We start from the raw sequence: 14,872 nt of genomic DNA on the forward strand, positions 1-14,872 counted from the left end.
GCCTTTGAATTGTGTTGGTGAAGAATATTGAATATACCATGGACTGCCAAAAGAATGAACAAACCTGTCTTAGAAGAAGTACAACCAGAATACTCCTTAGAGGCAAGGATGGCGAGACTGTGTCTTACATACTTTGGACATGTTGTCAGGAGGGATCAGTCCCTGGAGAAGGACGTCATGCTTGGCAGAGTACAGGGTTAGCAGAAAAGAGGAAGACCCTCAACAAGGTGGACTGACACAGTGGCTGCAACAGTGAGCTCAAGCATAACAATGAATGTAAGGATGGCTCAGGACCGGGAAGTGTTTAGTCTGTTGTGTATAGGGTCTCTATGAGTTGGAAATGACTCAACGGCACCTAACAACAACAACCCAAAATATTATTATTTCAACATGTAATCAGTACAAAAATCGTTAATGAGAATTTTATGATTTTTGTACTATGTCTTTAAAATCTACAGCATATCTGAATTTGGACTGCCTATATTTCAAATGCTCAATAGACCCATGTGGTTAGTGGCTACCATATTGGACAGCACAGCAAGAGATACATAAGACCTTACAGATCAACTAATTAGTGGTTCTCAACCCTAGCTCCCTGTTAGAATGACCTGACTGAGAAGCTTTAAAAAGTGCAAATGACCAGGCAGAGCTGGAATTAGGGTGAGGCAAGAGAGGTACTCACCTCGGGCACAAAACTTAAGGGAGTGCCAAAACACTCAGTAGTGCAGATAAGTAGTAAAAAAAGTAGTAGTTTAATGCAATATTTTTTAAATCAAAATTAATGCAAAAAGTTCATTTAAAAAATATCAAAATTTTGAATAAAAACAGAACCAGTATTATTGTTTTTTTTTTCCCTTTGCCTCAGGCTCCAATATGGCTTTATATGGCACTGTTGCCAGGGCCAACTCCAGGCTAATTAGTATTCCTAGAGGTAGAGCCCAGACATGATGTTCAAACTCCCAGTTGATTCTAACGTGCAGCCAGCATTGAGAACCACTGTTCTAGTCTAGTGTCTCTCCTAACGCTCACATTTCCTGACAAAGTGGGGAGTTGATGGGCAGTCATCATTCTGATATGTAATTTCTCTTACCAGATCCCCAAAACATAGTCTTCTTTGTAGACTTCCAGTGTTGGGGAGTTCCCAACTTCACAGGCCAGCCATTCCCACTGCTGGACGACTCCAGTGTTAACCCATTTATTTTGAGAAAGCCGGTAAAAGATTTCAAAAAAGTCATGCCTCTCCTACAGATATAAAAGTAAATGCATAATAAAGATTTTATTTAATAGAAGGAACTAGGCCTGATTATAACCAATTCAAAAGAGAATCCAAAAACCAGACGTCTTTATAGGTTGAGAATATTGAAATGAATATGCAAGTAGAGGCTGGATTTTCCCACAAGGGATGGAGAGCAGGAAGATCATCCAAACCTCTGCAAGACTTGACAGAATTTGCTTGTCTACAGTTGCCTGGTGGCGCCGTGGTTAAGAGCTTAGCTGCAAACCAAAAAAGTCAGCAATTCGACTCCACCAGGCACTCCTTGGGAGCCCTATGGGGTGGTTCTACTCTGTCCTATGGAGTCACTAAGAGTCAGAATTGACTACATAGTAACGGGTTTTTTTTTACAGTTACCTGGAGTTCCTGGGTGGTACAAACAGTTAATGTACTTAGCTGCTAACCAAAAGATTGGAGGTTCAAGTTGACCCAGAAGCACCTTAGAAAAAAGGCCTGGAGATCTACTTCTGAAAAATTAGCCATTGAAAACCCTGTAGAGCACAGTTCTACTCTGACACACTTGGGGTCACCATGAGTTGGAATCAACTCAAAAGCAACTAGTTACTGGTTATCAGCTTCTTACAACTTACGGAGTTGCAAAATATCTCCCATAGAATCAGAACCTGATGAGGCAGTAGGGTGTACTAGAGACAACACATAGCTTTCCATTGAAGTACAAATGTTTTTTCCACACAACAAATTGCTTCCAGATACGTTTTTACCCATTGCTTCTAAAGCAGTGGTTTTCAAATTTGATGTGAACAAGAATCATCTGGGAAGTAAGCTAAAAGGCAGATTCTTTTACAAAGATTTTGAGCTTGGATCATGCCCATGAAAATGCCTTTTTAACAAGCACTCTACCTGATTCCGATGCAGGTGTTCTGAGGATCATACTTCAAAAAACACTGTCCCAGAATATATCTGTTCCATATTCTGGAGACAGTCTTTCCACTTGTGCCCCTCACAATATTTAAAGGTAGCTCTAGATTTTAATTCAAACCAGAATTCTGATGGTCTTAATATAGTACATTTTCTTTATTGTTTCTGGGATAAAATGCTATTTCTTTTCTCCCTATTCAATTTTACAGGACAGACAAGGAACGGTTTTTATATTTTTTGAACACCTGAAGAGAGACAAGTTGGGAATGTTGTGAGTATGAAGTATTTCTGTGAGATGTAACAAGCTAATAGAATAGACTGGAACAACCAACAAGAATGTTGTTTCTTGTGCATTTTAATCAGCATGATGATTTATTGAAAGTACATTTTGTTTTGTTTAGATCTATAAGTACTTCATAAAATGATGTCAGATCTGTAGGTGTGGGTCCACGATATAATTAATTATCCAAAATTAACTGGTAAGATGTAATACATTGTTTTAGCAACAGGTTACACTCAAGCGTGTATACATAAGCCATAACAACACATCTGACTGATAGGGAACTGGCCCAGATGTCCTGGTTGTGGAAGGACAGTTGGCATTCTGACATGCTCAGAAGTGTTCTGGTGACTTGGCAAGATGTCCTCCCAAATGGCAGGGTCTGTAGCCTCCTCCTCAGGTCAGGTTTCGGCTCTGACGCAGTCTTCTGAAGAAATGTGTATGCTCAGCTGAGTCCTGCAGGCAACATTCAGGGGGCTTCTTTACACTCCCCTGTTGCCTACAAGTTTGTCTCCGGGGTATTCTGAGCTAGCATAGTTGCTTCCTTATCTAGGCCTCAGAATTTCAGAGCCACAACCTTGAATTATCTCTTTATTTGACATCTTGGAAGATGGTTACTTGGTACATTTAAGTCATCCTAACTTACTGGGAAACCATTCCTGGTCTATATTTCTCTTCCTTACAATACCCACAGCAATGTAGATATCATGGCCTCACATTGACACACACACACACAAAGATCTGGGACTGGGAGAACCAAGGATTTGAAGTTGGCAAGCTAGTGGCAAGGAAGAGGTTTAAGGTCCAAGTAGGTTACTAAGCGCAGGAGTTCAGACAGATAGGTTAGTTAAGGACAAGAACAGGACATCAGAACACAGAGATAGGAACTTTAGCTTATCAGGCACAGGCTGGCATGAAAGGCAAAGGACTAGTTGGGCCAGGACTGGAACCAGAGAACCCCTCCTGCACATGGATGTGTTCAGGAGTCATGAGCTCCCTTCATGGAATGGGAAAGGTGCAGCCAGAAAGGCCAAATACAAGATCTAGGGGCTCAGATGCCTAGAGGTCTACCCTGGGAAACTACCAGCTCTCAGCATCAGTAATAGGATGTCCTGAGGGCTAGGAACACAACCACAGAAGCTCAAAGAGGAGACCACTTTTAAAGATCCAGGCCTGTAGGGGCATGGCATGAAGACAGTAAGTAACAGAGCCCGTCGGTGGCTGATACTCAGGAGCAGGACATGTGTCCCAGAATTGAGAGAATGAGAGGGGGGGACGCTAACAGGGCAGAGGCAGAATTCTGAGGCGTGGGCTACAGGAGGATGGTTATCGGGCACAGAGCAACCAGGCAAGTGGAGAACTGTCATAAGAGGGATAGAAGAGACTGTTTCATGAACATTTCATCGAACCGACCTAACAGCAAGGTTGGTTTGATGCCAAAGCCTACAGAATGAATAATTAGAATGGTAACCAGGAGGAACTCCCCAGCTGTCCCTACACCTGCACCTGAGATTTCAAACAAGGGTGCCTTGACCTGCATGCTAGCATCAGTTGTAAAACTAGTCCTATTGGTGTAGTTTCTAAATGTTTATTGCTACTCACACAGCCTACAGAGAAGGCAAGGTTGACGTGGGCCTCCTGACTCTAGAGCCTTGTCTACTGGTTTATGTCCCATCTTATTCTCACCCCTTACTGCAGTCATAGATCCAGAGAATGTTCAAGAAGGGAAGGCCCTAGGGGATGAATCTATCCCTATCATAGATAAGGAAACTGAAGCCCAGAGAGGGGATGTGATTTGCCTGGGTCAAACAGTGGGTTATCTCTCTCCTGATCCTGAGTCCAGTGCTCCTTTCACCACACCACCAAGTCTATACTGAGTGGCCATGTTGTGTAGGGAACTCTATTATGTAAAACAGAGCTTCTCAGACTATTGTGAGCTGTGTCATTGCTAATTTACTTTTTCTGCATATTAGATTAGACTCAAGATTATCCCTGCATCTGGCTGTGCCTTCTTGAGTGTGAGATGAAAAGGTGGAATGGTAGCTAGTGTGTCAGGAATTACACAGAGGCATGAACCTGGGAGGTTGGGAAGAGTTCAGTTAATAGGCAATGGCCAGGAGACAGTCTCTCTTCTCTAAAGCTCATGCTGAAAAAGAAAAGCTGAGCAAATATATAAACTTTCATTCTTTGTGTTGCTTAATTTTCTCTAGAGTTTTAATGGGAGGTTTTTCATGAGATAAAATCTCTACCAGAAAGAACAGGTTGTCATTCTGACATGCTCAGAAAAGTGCTCTGGGGACTTGGCAACACATCCTCCCAAAAGGCATGGTCTGTAGCCCACTCCTCAGGCCCCGTTTTGGCTCTGACACAGTGTTCTGAGGGGACAGTATCCACACCGACTTTGTTTGGCTTTATTGCATTTGTGTCAGGTCGAGTGAAGAACAGTCAGAGTGGATCATCTCTTTAGGGCTTCAAGAGAATGTTGTGGTTTGGCTTAGCAGGGATAACTTCAGACTGACTCTACTTATTCAGGGATATTTCCCCGAATAGTGGAATTTGAGGAGAAAGTTCAAGGAAGGGAAAATGAAGGAAATTCTAGAAATGAATGTATTAACAGGAAGTGTGTATGTGTGTATATATATATATATCTTACAATATAGTATCTTGTGAGTACGGGTCTCAATCCTTAGTGTACCTAAGAGTCACCTGGGGAGCTTGGTGAAACTACACATTCCTAGACCCCTAGACCAAAGATTCTGATTTTGCTGATCTGAGGAGGAACCCAGGAATCAGCAATTTTAAGAAGCTCCCAGGGTCTAATACATACTGACCCTATGGCAATAAAATACAAATCACTTAAAAGGATTACTGACTCTGAAATTGCCCTTGGCCATTATTTATTTTTTTAAAAGAAGAGATCTAATTAATGATCAGCAGCTATAAGGGGTAGAAGTGAGAAGTCCTTGAATTTTGGGGATGCAAGTCAAAAAGTTCAGAAGCTGTGACTGAGACTAGCATGACCCCAGAGGTCGTGGTCCCCAGACCTTCTCTTAGCCCAAGACAGGAACCATTCCTAAAGCTAACTCTTCAGACAGGGATAGGACCAAACTATGGAATAGACAATGATACTGGCGAAGAATGTGGACACATGAGACTATGTTGGTGTCTCCTGTCTGGAGGGGAGATGAGAGGGTAGAGAGGGTCAGAAGCTGGCCAAATGGACAAGAAAACAAATAGAGGAGGGAAGGAGTGTGCTGTCTCATTAGGGGGAGAGCGATTAGGAGTATATAGCAAGATGTTTATAAATTTTTGTATGAGAGTCCGACTTGATTTGTAAACTTCCACTTAAAGCACAATAAGAATTAAAAAAAAAAAAAGTTCAGAAGCCCTGATCGAGTTGAATTTCTTAATTTCAGAAATGAAGACTCAGAGAGCTTAAGTAACTTCCCCAAAGTCATACAGTTAGTCAGTGTCAGGACAGACAGCTCTGGTCTCCTGTGTTGGAGTCTAGGAAGCTTTCTACTCCCCTACCCTACTCCCCACTCCCCCGCTTCTCCCACCCCATCACCCCCCATCCAAGGGAAAGCCTATCAGACTGAAAGGCAGCCATCCCAAAAGGGTCAAAGCCTTAGCAGCTAAGGTGACTTTTTCACAGGTAACAATGGGAAAGAAATAATGTCAAAGTTTAATCAGTTGCCTCAAGGTCAGTCATTTTATTTATTATTATTTTTTTTTAATCCTTCTGCTAAAAGAAAGTTCAAAAATAGCTAGAAAAAAATACCCTGGAGTCTTGTTACCGTGTTAAAACGTACAGCAATCTTGCTATTAAGGAATGTCCACCAAACACAGTATAATTCTACAGGATGGTTTGGAAATTGTCTCTGAAATCTTGAAGGGGGTGTTCAGGTGTTCATAAATGGGGTCCATTCTCTTCTGAACACGGGGGAACAGGAGTCATTTGTACAAACATCAGGAGTCATTTGTACACATGAAATCGAAAATAAACCACAGGCAAACCTCCAGAATACAGAGGTGCAGATGTCTCTGTAAACAAGAAAATTACTAGGCATGAATTACACTTAGCAACAATTCTCCTAAACTAAACAATTTTTAAAATGAGCTAATACTACTGTCCTAGCTCAGTGGTTGCCTTTTGCTGGGAATGACTGAACCTATTGCTATATTCTGCTAAGTTGATTAATAAAAAATATTTATTACACAAATCCTTTTTGTTGACAAGTTAAAATGGAGCCTCATCTTTCATATCTCCCTGAAGATTGCCACCTTGTGAGACTGAAAATACTCATTAAATTCCATCACCAGACAGGCACAAATGAGAGGGTGATTGTTTTTAAGCATGTGAGGGGAATGTTGGTAAACTCATTTGTTTGGATATCATTAACAGAACAATCGGGGAGGATCTCCAGGGGGTCCTCATGACCTTTGCTCGCAATCTCTTCATCATCCATCAAGAAATATCATCACCTAATATGCAAGGCGAGACCAATTTTAAGGTGAGGTGTTAATTAACTAACGATCCTGGTTAATTTCTATACAAGGGCTGAAAATACCTCATGCTGTATTGTAAACAAGTGCTAAACCATCTTTTTTTTATTGTAAGCAGAACATATTTTACAATGTGCAGGGTCAATATTGTAAGGTTCCCACTGAACCCGTTAGTTAAATTTAATCGTTTGAAACTTCTTCTTTGAAATAAAGTAGACTTGTTTTAACTTGCTGCCATTTCCAAACCCAAGCTCAGAAGACAACAGAGCTTTCTGATGTTGCAGAAAGAAGAAAACACCACAATGGACCCAAAATAGAGACTGTCACAACCAAAAATTGTGAATGTAACCTACTATATTTCAGATATACAATGTTTGCTGGGTAGTCCGAGCTTCTGAGACCCAAGAAGGACAATATTTGGGAGGGAGAAGTAGGAGAAAACCCCAGAGCAGATGTTTTTTTATTGCTAAACTTTTGGAGCCCTGGTGGTGCAGTGGTTAAGAGCTCTCCTGCTAACCAAAAGGTTGGCAGTTCGAATCCACCAGCTGCTCCGTGAAAACCCTGTGGGGCAGTTCTACTCTGTCCTAAAGGGTCACCATAAGTTGGAATTGACTCGATGGCAACTGGTTTTTTGGTGTTTTGAAGCTTTAGAGATGTTGGCCACTGAAATCCAGTTGTATGTTTTGTAGTTGGAGACTAGAAGTCTCTGACCTCTAAAGAAGAGAAGCAAGGTCTGTACCAGAGTTTTTGAAACAACAGCTGAACAGAGATGAACACTTGTTATTGATCACCATGGTCTGCGTCTGATTCCCAGCCTAGACATTCATCACATTTGAATGGGTCAAGTAACTCAGAGGACTCAACCTGAAACCACATATGACTTTTCTCTTAAATGAAAAAGCCCAACAAAAACTGGATAAAAATATAATTTTTGAGTTTTTTTTCTTGAGTCAGGGCCTGATCCCTTTAATAACAATAGTGACAATCATAATGCTTTACTCTTTAAAGTGATTTTTATGACCTGGAAGAATGACCATTGCTTTTATTACAACATGACTGAGGAATTAAAAAAAAAAAAAATAGACCCAGTGTAGCATCAGCTTCCACTGGTCCTGACAGACCTCCGTTAATCATTTGTATTCTAAGACCCTACCAGCTAGCATTATTTAATCCATTACTGCCATGTGCAAAATTCTGAGCTTCTCTCCATGTCATCAGTATCTAAGCACAGTTAAAATTCAGAATCAGATGGTTTATCCCAATATCCATGAAGACTAAGTAGACTCTGAGCTAGGTCTTGAGGTTGGCAGAACAAATCTCCCTTAACAAAATAAAGACTGTTTCTCTGCCCTTTCTCTGACTTTCAAAATCATCAAAAGCCAGATGTTCTCAGGTAGTTTTTAATAACTCATGGTTTCTCCACTTTGGAAATTGATTTGGCACTTCCTTAAAAAACTAGAAGTAGAAGTATCATACAACAGCAATCCCACTCCTTGGAATATATCTTAAAGAAATAAGATCCATCACATGAATAGATACGTGCACATGTTCATTGCAGCACTGTTCACAACAGCAAAAAGATGGAAACAACCTAGGTGCCCATCTACAGGCAAATGGATAAACAAATTATGGCATATTCACATGATGGAATACCATGCAATGATAAAGAACAATGATGAATCTGTGAAACACCTTACAACATGGATGAATCTGGAAGGCATTATGCTGAGTGAAATTAGTCAGTCACAAAAGGATAAATACTGTATGAGGCCATGATTATAAGGACTCAAGAAAAGGTTTAAACACAGAAGAAAACATTCTTTGATGGTTACAAGAGTAGGGAGGGAGGGAGGGGGTATTCACTAACTAGATAGTACACAAGAATTATCTTAGGTAAAGGGAAGGACAACACCGATTCAGGGGAAGTCAGCACAACTGGACTAAACCAAAAGCTAAGAAGTTTCCTGAATACAGCCAAACACTTCAAGGGACAGAGTAGCAGGGGACGGGTTCTGGGGAACATGGTTTCAGGGGACATCTAGGTCAATTGGCGTAACAAAGTTTATTAAGAAAATGTTTTGCATCCCACTTTGGTGAGTGGCATCTGGGGTCTTAAAAACTAGCAAATGGCCATCTAAGATGCATCAATTGGTCCCAACCCATCTGGACCAAATGAGAATAAAAAGCACCAAAGACACACGAAAATATTAGCCCAAGAGACAAAAAGGACCATATAAACCAGAGACTCCATCAGCCTGAGACCAGAAGAACTAGATGGTGCCCAGCTACCACCAATGACTGCCCTGACAGGGAACACAACAGAGAGTCCTCGATGGAGCAGGAAAAAAGTGGGAGGCAATTCTAGTAAAAAGACCAAACTTAGTGGTCTGACTGAGACAAAGGAATCCCAGAACACATGGCCCCTGGACTCTCTGTTTACCCAGAATTAAAACCATTCCTAAGCCAACTCTTCAGACAAAGATTAGAGTGGAAATGATACTCATGAAGAGTGTGCTTCTTAGCGGAAGTAGACACATGAGACTAAATTGGCAGCTCCTGTCTGGAGGTGAGATGAGAAGACAGAAAGGGAGAGGAGTTGGTTGAATGGACACGGGAAAATCTGGGGAAATCCAGGGTAGAAAGGAGGAGTGTGCTGACATAAGGGGAGTAACTAGGGTCACATAACAATGTGTGTATAAATTTTTGTATGAGAAACTAACTTGAGCTGTAAACTTTCACTTAAAGCACGATAAAAAAAAAAAGGAAACTCATGGTTTCTAAGCTTTTTAGATGAATCATTGTTTTTTTGACTTTTATTCTCATTACAAGGTTTATAAAATTTAAAAATGTAAATCTCAGTAATATAGAAATAATAACTTGAGAAGTGTCATAGTTTCATCTTGGTACATAAGGGCATTCTAATAGGCATTTTCCTTTTGTAAACGAGAATTTACCAGCAAATTAAAGGCTGAATTTAAAATGAAAAGGTGATACAGAAAAGACACTGGCAAAATCCAACATCCTTTCATGATAAAAACACTCGATAAACGAAGAATAGAAGGGAACTTACTCAACCTGGTCAAAAAAAGGGCACCTATAAAAACTCCACAGCTAACACCATACTTAGTGGTACAAGATTGAAAGCTTTCCCCCTAAGATCAGGTTCAAGACGAGTACATCTGTTCTAGCCACGTCTCTGCAACACTGTACTGGGGGTTCTAGCCAGGGCAATTAGGCAAGATAAGGAAATAAAAGGCATCTAGATTAGAAAGGAGGTAGAACCATCTCTATTAGTAGATGATATGATCTTGTGTATAGAAAATCCTAAAGAATCCATGAAAAATATATTAAAGCTAAAAAACAAGTTCAACAAGGTTGCAGGTCCCAAGATCAGTATACAAAAATTAATTGTATTTCCATACATTAACAATGAACAAGCCAAAAATGAAATGAAGAAAACAATTTCATTTACAATAGCATCCAAAAGAGTAAAATGGTTAGGAATGAATTTAACAAAAGAGGTACAAAGCTTGTACACTGAAAACTATAGAACATTGTTAAAAGAAATTTCAAAAGACCTAAATAAGTGGAAGACACCCTGTGTTCATGGATTGGAAGACTTAATATCGTTAAGATGGCAATAATACCCAAAGTGATCTACACATTCAAAGCAATACCTATCAAAATCCCAAAGGCCTTATTTACAGAAATTTAAAAGCCAATTCCCAAATTCATATGAAATTGCAAGGGGCCCAAAAAAGCCAAAATAATTTTGAAAAGGAAGAACAAAGAGGACTCACATTTCTTGATTTCAAAACTTACTACAAAGCTGTAGTAACCAAGCCTATGTGATCCTGGCATAAAATAGACATAGAGATCAATGGAATAGAATTGAAAGTCTAGAAATAAGCCCATAATTGATGCTCAATTGATTTTTCACAAGGATGACCATTCAGTGAGGAAAAAACAGCCATTTTAACAAATGGTGCTAGGACAACTGAATATCCACTTGTAAAAGAATGAAGTTGGAGCCCTACCTCACATGCACACACAAATTAACTTAAAATGGATCAAAGACCTAAATGTAAGAACTAAAACTATGAAACTCTTAAAAGAAATCATAGATATAAATCTTCATGACCTTGGACTAGGCAGTGGTTTCTTAGATAAAGCACAAGCAACCAAAAAATATATAGAAAAATTGGATAGCATCAAAATTAAAAATTTGTGCATCAAAAGACACTATCAAGAAAGTGAAAAGACCACAGAATAGGGGAAAATATTTGCAAATCATATATCTGAAAAGGATATAGTTTCCAGAATATATAAAGTATTCTTACAACTCAACTATAAAAAGACAAAGAGCCCAATTAAAAAATGAGTAAAAGATTTGAAAAGACATTTCTTCAAAAAAGATATATAAATGGCCAGTAAGCAAAGAAACACCCCACATCGTTAATCAACCACAGTGAAATACCACTTGTTATCGTGTGCTGTTGAGTAGATTCCAACTCATAGTGACACAATAGGACAGAGTAGAACTGCCTCATAGGTTTCCTAGGTTGAAATCTTCACAGGAGCAAATTGCCATGTCTTTTCTCCCATGGAGCAGCTGGTGGGTTCAAACCACTGACCTTTTGGTTAGCAGCCAAGTGCTTAACCATTGTGCCATCAGGGCTCCTGATATACTACTTAACACCCACTAAAATGTCTACAATCAAAAAGATAGACAATAATAAGTGTTGACAAGGATGTGGAGGAGAAACTGGAATGCCCGTTATTACTAGTGAGAATATAAAATGGTGTAGCTGCTGTGTAAAAGGTTGGCAGCTTCTCAAAAAGTTAAACATAGACTCGATATATGACTTAGCAACTCCACGCCCAGAATGAAAACATAAGTGTATACAAAAACTTATACATGTATGTTCACAGAAGCATTATTCAGAATAGCTAAAAAGTGGTAAATAACACAAATGCCCATCAGCTGATGAATGGATAACCAAATATGGTCTATCCATATTTGGAATGAAGTTCTGACACATGCTGCAACAGGATGAGCCTTGAAAGCATTATACTAAATTAAATAAATGAGGAACAAAAGACTACATACTTTATGATTCCATTTACATGGAATGTCCAGAATAGACAAGTCCATAGAGACAGAAAGTAGACTAGTGGTTGCCAAGGGCTGGTGGGAGGAGCGAATGGGGAATGACTGCTAATGGGTGTGTTGTTTCGTTTTGCGGTGATGGAAATGTTCTGGAATTAGATGGTGGTGATGGTTGCTTGTGAGTATACTAAAACCCACCGAGTTGTGCATTTTATAAGGGTGAATTTTATGGTATGTGAATTATACCTCAATAAAAATATATATAAAATAAAATAGAAAGTTACCATTTTTCTTTCCACAAACCAATGGAAATAAGCACTTCCATCAACCCTCATTTTAAATCACTTCTCAGATTACCTGTAGTGCTTCTCAAATTACCTGTAGTGAAGGACCAGCTTGTTTTGTTTTTTTTCCAGTCTATCATGGATCTATATTTTTGTAAATACAACAAAAATGAATTAATAGAAAAATGAAATGAAGAAATCAAAGTCGTTCAAAATAAAAGCCCAATTTTTTCATTATTAGATTCAACAGGCATAAAAATGGCTATAAAATTTTCCAAACTCTTACTCTCAATCTTTTTACTTGTTTCACAAAGCTGGTAACCAACAATTTGTAGACTGGCACCAGTTGGAAGAATATACTTTGAGTGGAACTGCTCTGTAAGATTTCAAGGCTGTGATCTTTTGGAAGCAGATGGCCGGGCCTGTCTTCCTAGGTGCCTGTGGGTGGGTTTGAACTGCCAACCTTTCAGCTAGTGGTCCAGTGCTTACCTATTTGCACCACCCAGGGACTGCTAGAATTGGTCTAAAACCAAAACCCATTGCCGTGGAGTCGATTCCGACTCATAGTGACCCTATAGGACAGAGTATAACTGCCCCATAGAGTTTCCAAGGAGCAGCCAGTAGATTCGAACTGCCAGCTTTTTGGTTAGCAGCTGTAGGTAGCTCTTAACCACTGTGCCACACTTAATTCCAAAAGGGGACAAATGCTTGGAGGGTGGGGAATGTTGTAAGAGATTCTAAGTAACAAATATTAATTTTATTGTCCATTTGCAGACCACGATTGGAGATGTTGAAACCATTCTGGGAGTAACAGAGGAAAACAAAATACGATTTGAAGAAGAGCAGCAGTCTAAAGATAATAAAACCCTCCCTGAGCCTGATAAGTGATCCCGGGGTACGTTATCAATTTTGGATCCTAGTCTGGAGCAAAAAAAAAGCAACAATCTTTTTTGCTGTTGGGAATAAAAAGCGGTAAGTTAGTTTGCTTTGTCTGCCAGGAGATAAATCAGAACTTGGTGAGATTATAATGTAATAATTTTTTAAAATTATTTATTAAGTGATCTTGTTTTACTTATTAAACCAAATCCTATTCGTGCAGTCACTTGAGAGTGTTGAAGAATCCTTTTCTCTTCCCTCACCCAGGAAAAAAACCAAAAAACTAATAAAAGAAGAAAGCTACCGTTCTTACTTGCTGATATCACTTCTGCATCTACATCTTTATAAGCTTCAGGATTTTGCAACTTTTTTATGTTTTACAAAGTTTTCTGTTTCTCATAGCCACTTATCTTCTGCATTAAAAACAAAAATTGGATAAAGGCTTAATTTTTGCTTTTGGCAAAACACAAATGTATTTTTTCCAACAAAATTAATGTTTATGTGAAGTTTTAAAGTAATCCTTTACCATCCATTGTATTTTTGGCGTACCAAACCACTATTGTTTGCTGTTGCTATTTTTCAAAAAAGAGAGTAGCCAACGTCTAGTTAACCAAAACCTCAGAACGTATCTAGGTGGCAGCATCTGCTCTTAGTTTAAGATACAGCCTAACGGGAGCCCTCTAGCTTGGATAAACATTTGTATTCTCTAGTTTTTTTTTTTTTTAGTTCTCCGTGGAATACGGCAGTAAGATTTTTTACAAGCTTCATTCAGCAGTACCTTTTAAAGACAAACTTGTTAAAATTATGCAGTGCCCACAATAACTCTCAGTTTTTGCTTCAGTACTTGTCCAAAAATATTTCCACAGCAGCCAGCTTTACAGAAAGGTGAAATATGCAAGTCACAACAGCAAAGTCACGAAGTTGTTGTAAGGAACGGGGTCTTTATACTTCTAAAAAAACATTTGTGTGATGGAGAGAGGAGGGCGTTCTTCACCTATGGAATGTCAATCACTTCCACAGGCAAAGGGTTTCTGCAATAAAATTAAGTCAACATTTTCTGTGTGTCAGCTTTTGTTGCGCTATCATTGGAAATACATTAATTAGCCAGGTTTCCTGCCTGTGCTAGGTACAACCATGACCCCTTTTTCTTGCCAGATCGCTCCAATAGGCATGAGGGCCCGTTGTCCAGACACCTGACGGATAGGAAGCGCTACACACCCGTCAGAGTCGCACCTCGACTGAAGCCAGAGCAACATAAGGTCCAAGAGACTCATTAGTTCACTGGCACGACCGTGTCCTGAGAGTAAATGAAACCCTCTGTCTCCTTATGGCTCTCATCTGCTCTGGACTTTAAAAGAAAACTGTCTCTGTTTTGTTCAGCACAGCGGTTGGTTCATTCACATGGAGAGAAGCCCATCTTAACGGCCCAAAACTGTTAAATCTATCCGGAAGGTTTCTATGTGCATTTTAATTAGCACGCCTGAGCCTCGAGCTGCTGGCTGTAGGAAACACAGTGCCCTTTCCTGTCCCTTTTCTTACCCACCGAACAACGCTGCTTTCCTTCTTGGCACCTATCATTAGCTTACACCACAGAGTGCCAGGTTCCAAACTCAGGCCTTACATTCAGACTCAGGTCTTACCAGGAAGTGATTGGGAGTAGGGTT

General features: G+C 39.7%; 1 protein-coding gene across 5 annotated transcripts in view; it reads left to right on the forward strand.

Annotated features, from left to right (window-relative positions):
- IQCH (IQ motif containing H) overlaps positions 1-13,601 on the forward strand; it is a 256,643-nt gene extending 243,042 nt beyond the window's left edge. For 3 of the 5 annotated variants that reach the window (XM_049905654.1, XM_049905657.1, XM_049905658.1), the window contains 3 exons: positions 2,362-2,423; positions 6,838-6,946; positions 13,107-13,345. In XM_049905654.1, the coding sequence (XP_049761611.1) occupies positions 2,362-2,423; positions 6,838-6,946; positions 13,107-13,220 (285 nt within the window). In that variant the 3' untranslated portion in view covers positions 13,221-13,345. Of the gene's footprint in view, positions 1-2,361; positions 2,424-6,837; positions 6,947-13,106; positions 13,346-13,475 lie in introns of those variants that run through there. The other 2 variants (XR_007519882.1, XM_049905656.1) reach the window with 2 other exon arrangements.
- Positions 13,602-14,872: the final 1,271 nt, after the last annotated feature.

The sequence above is a fragment of the Elephas maximus genome, chromosome 13 (genome assembly GCF_024166365.1).
Source record: "Elephas maximus indicus isolate mEleMax1 chromosome 13, mEleMax1 primary haplotype, whole genome shotgun sequence".
NCBI classification, from domain to species: Eukaryota; Metazoa; Chordata; class Mammalia; order Proboscidea; family Elephantidae; genus Elephas; species Elephas maximus.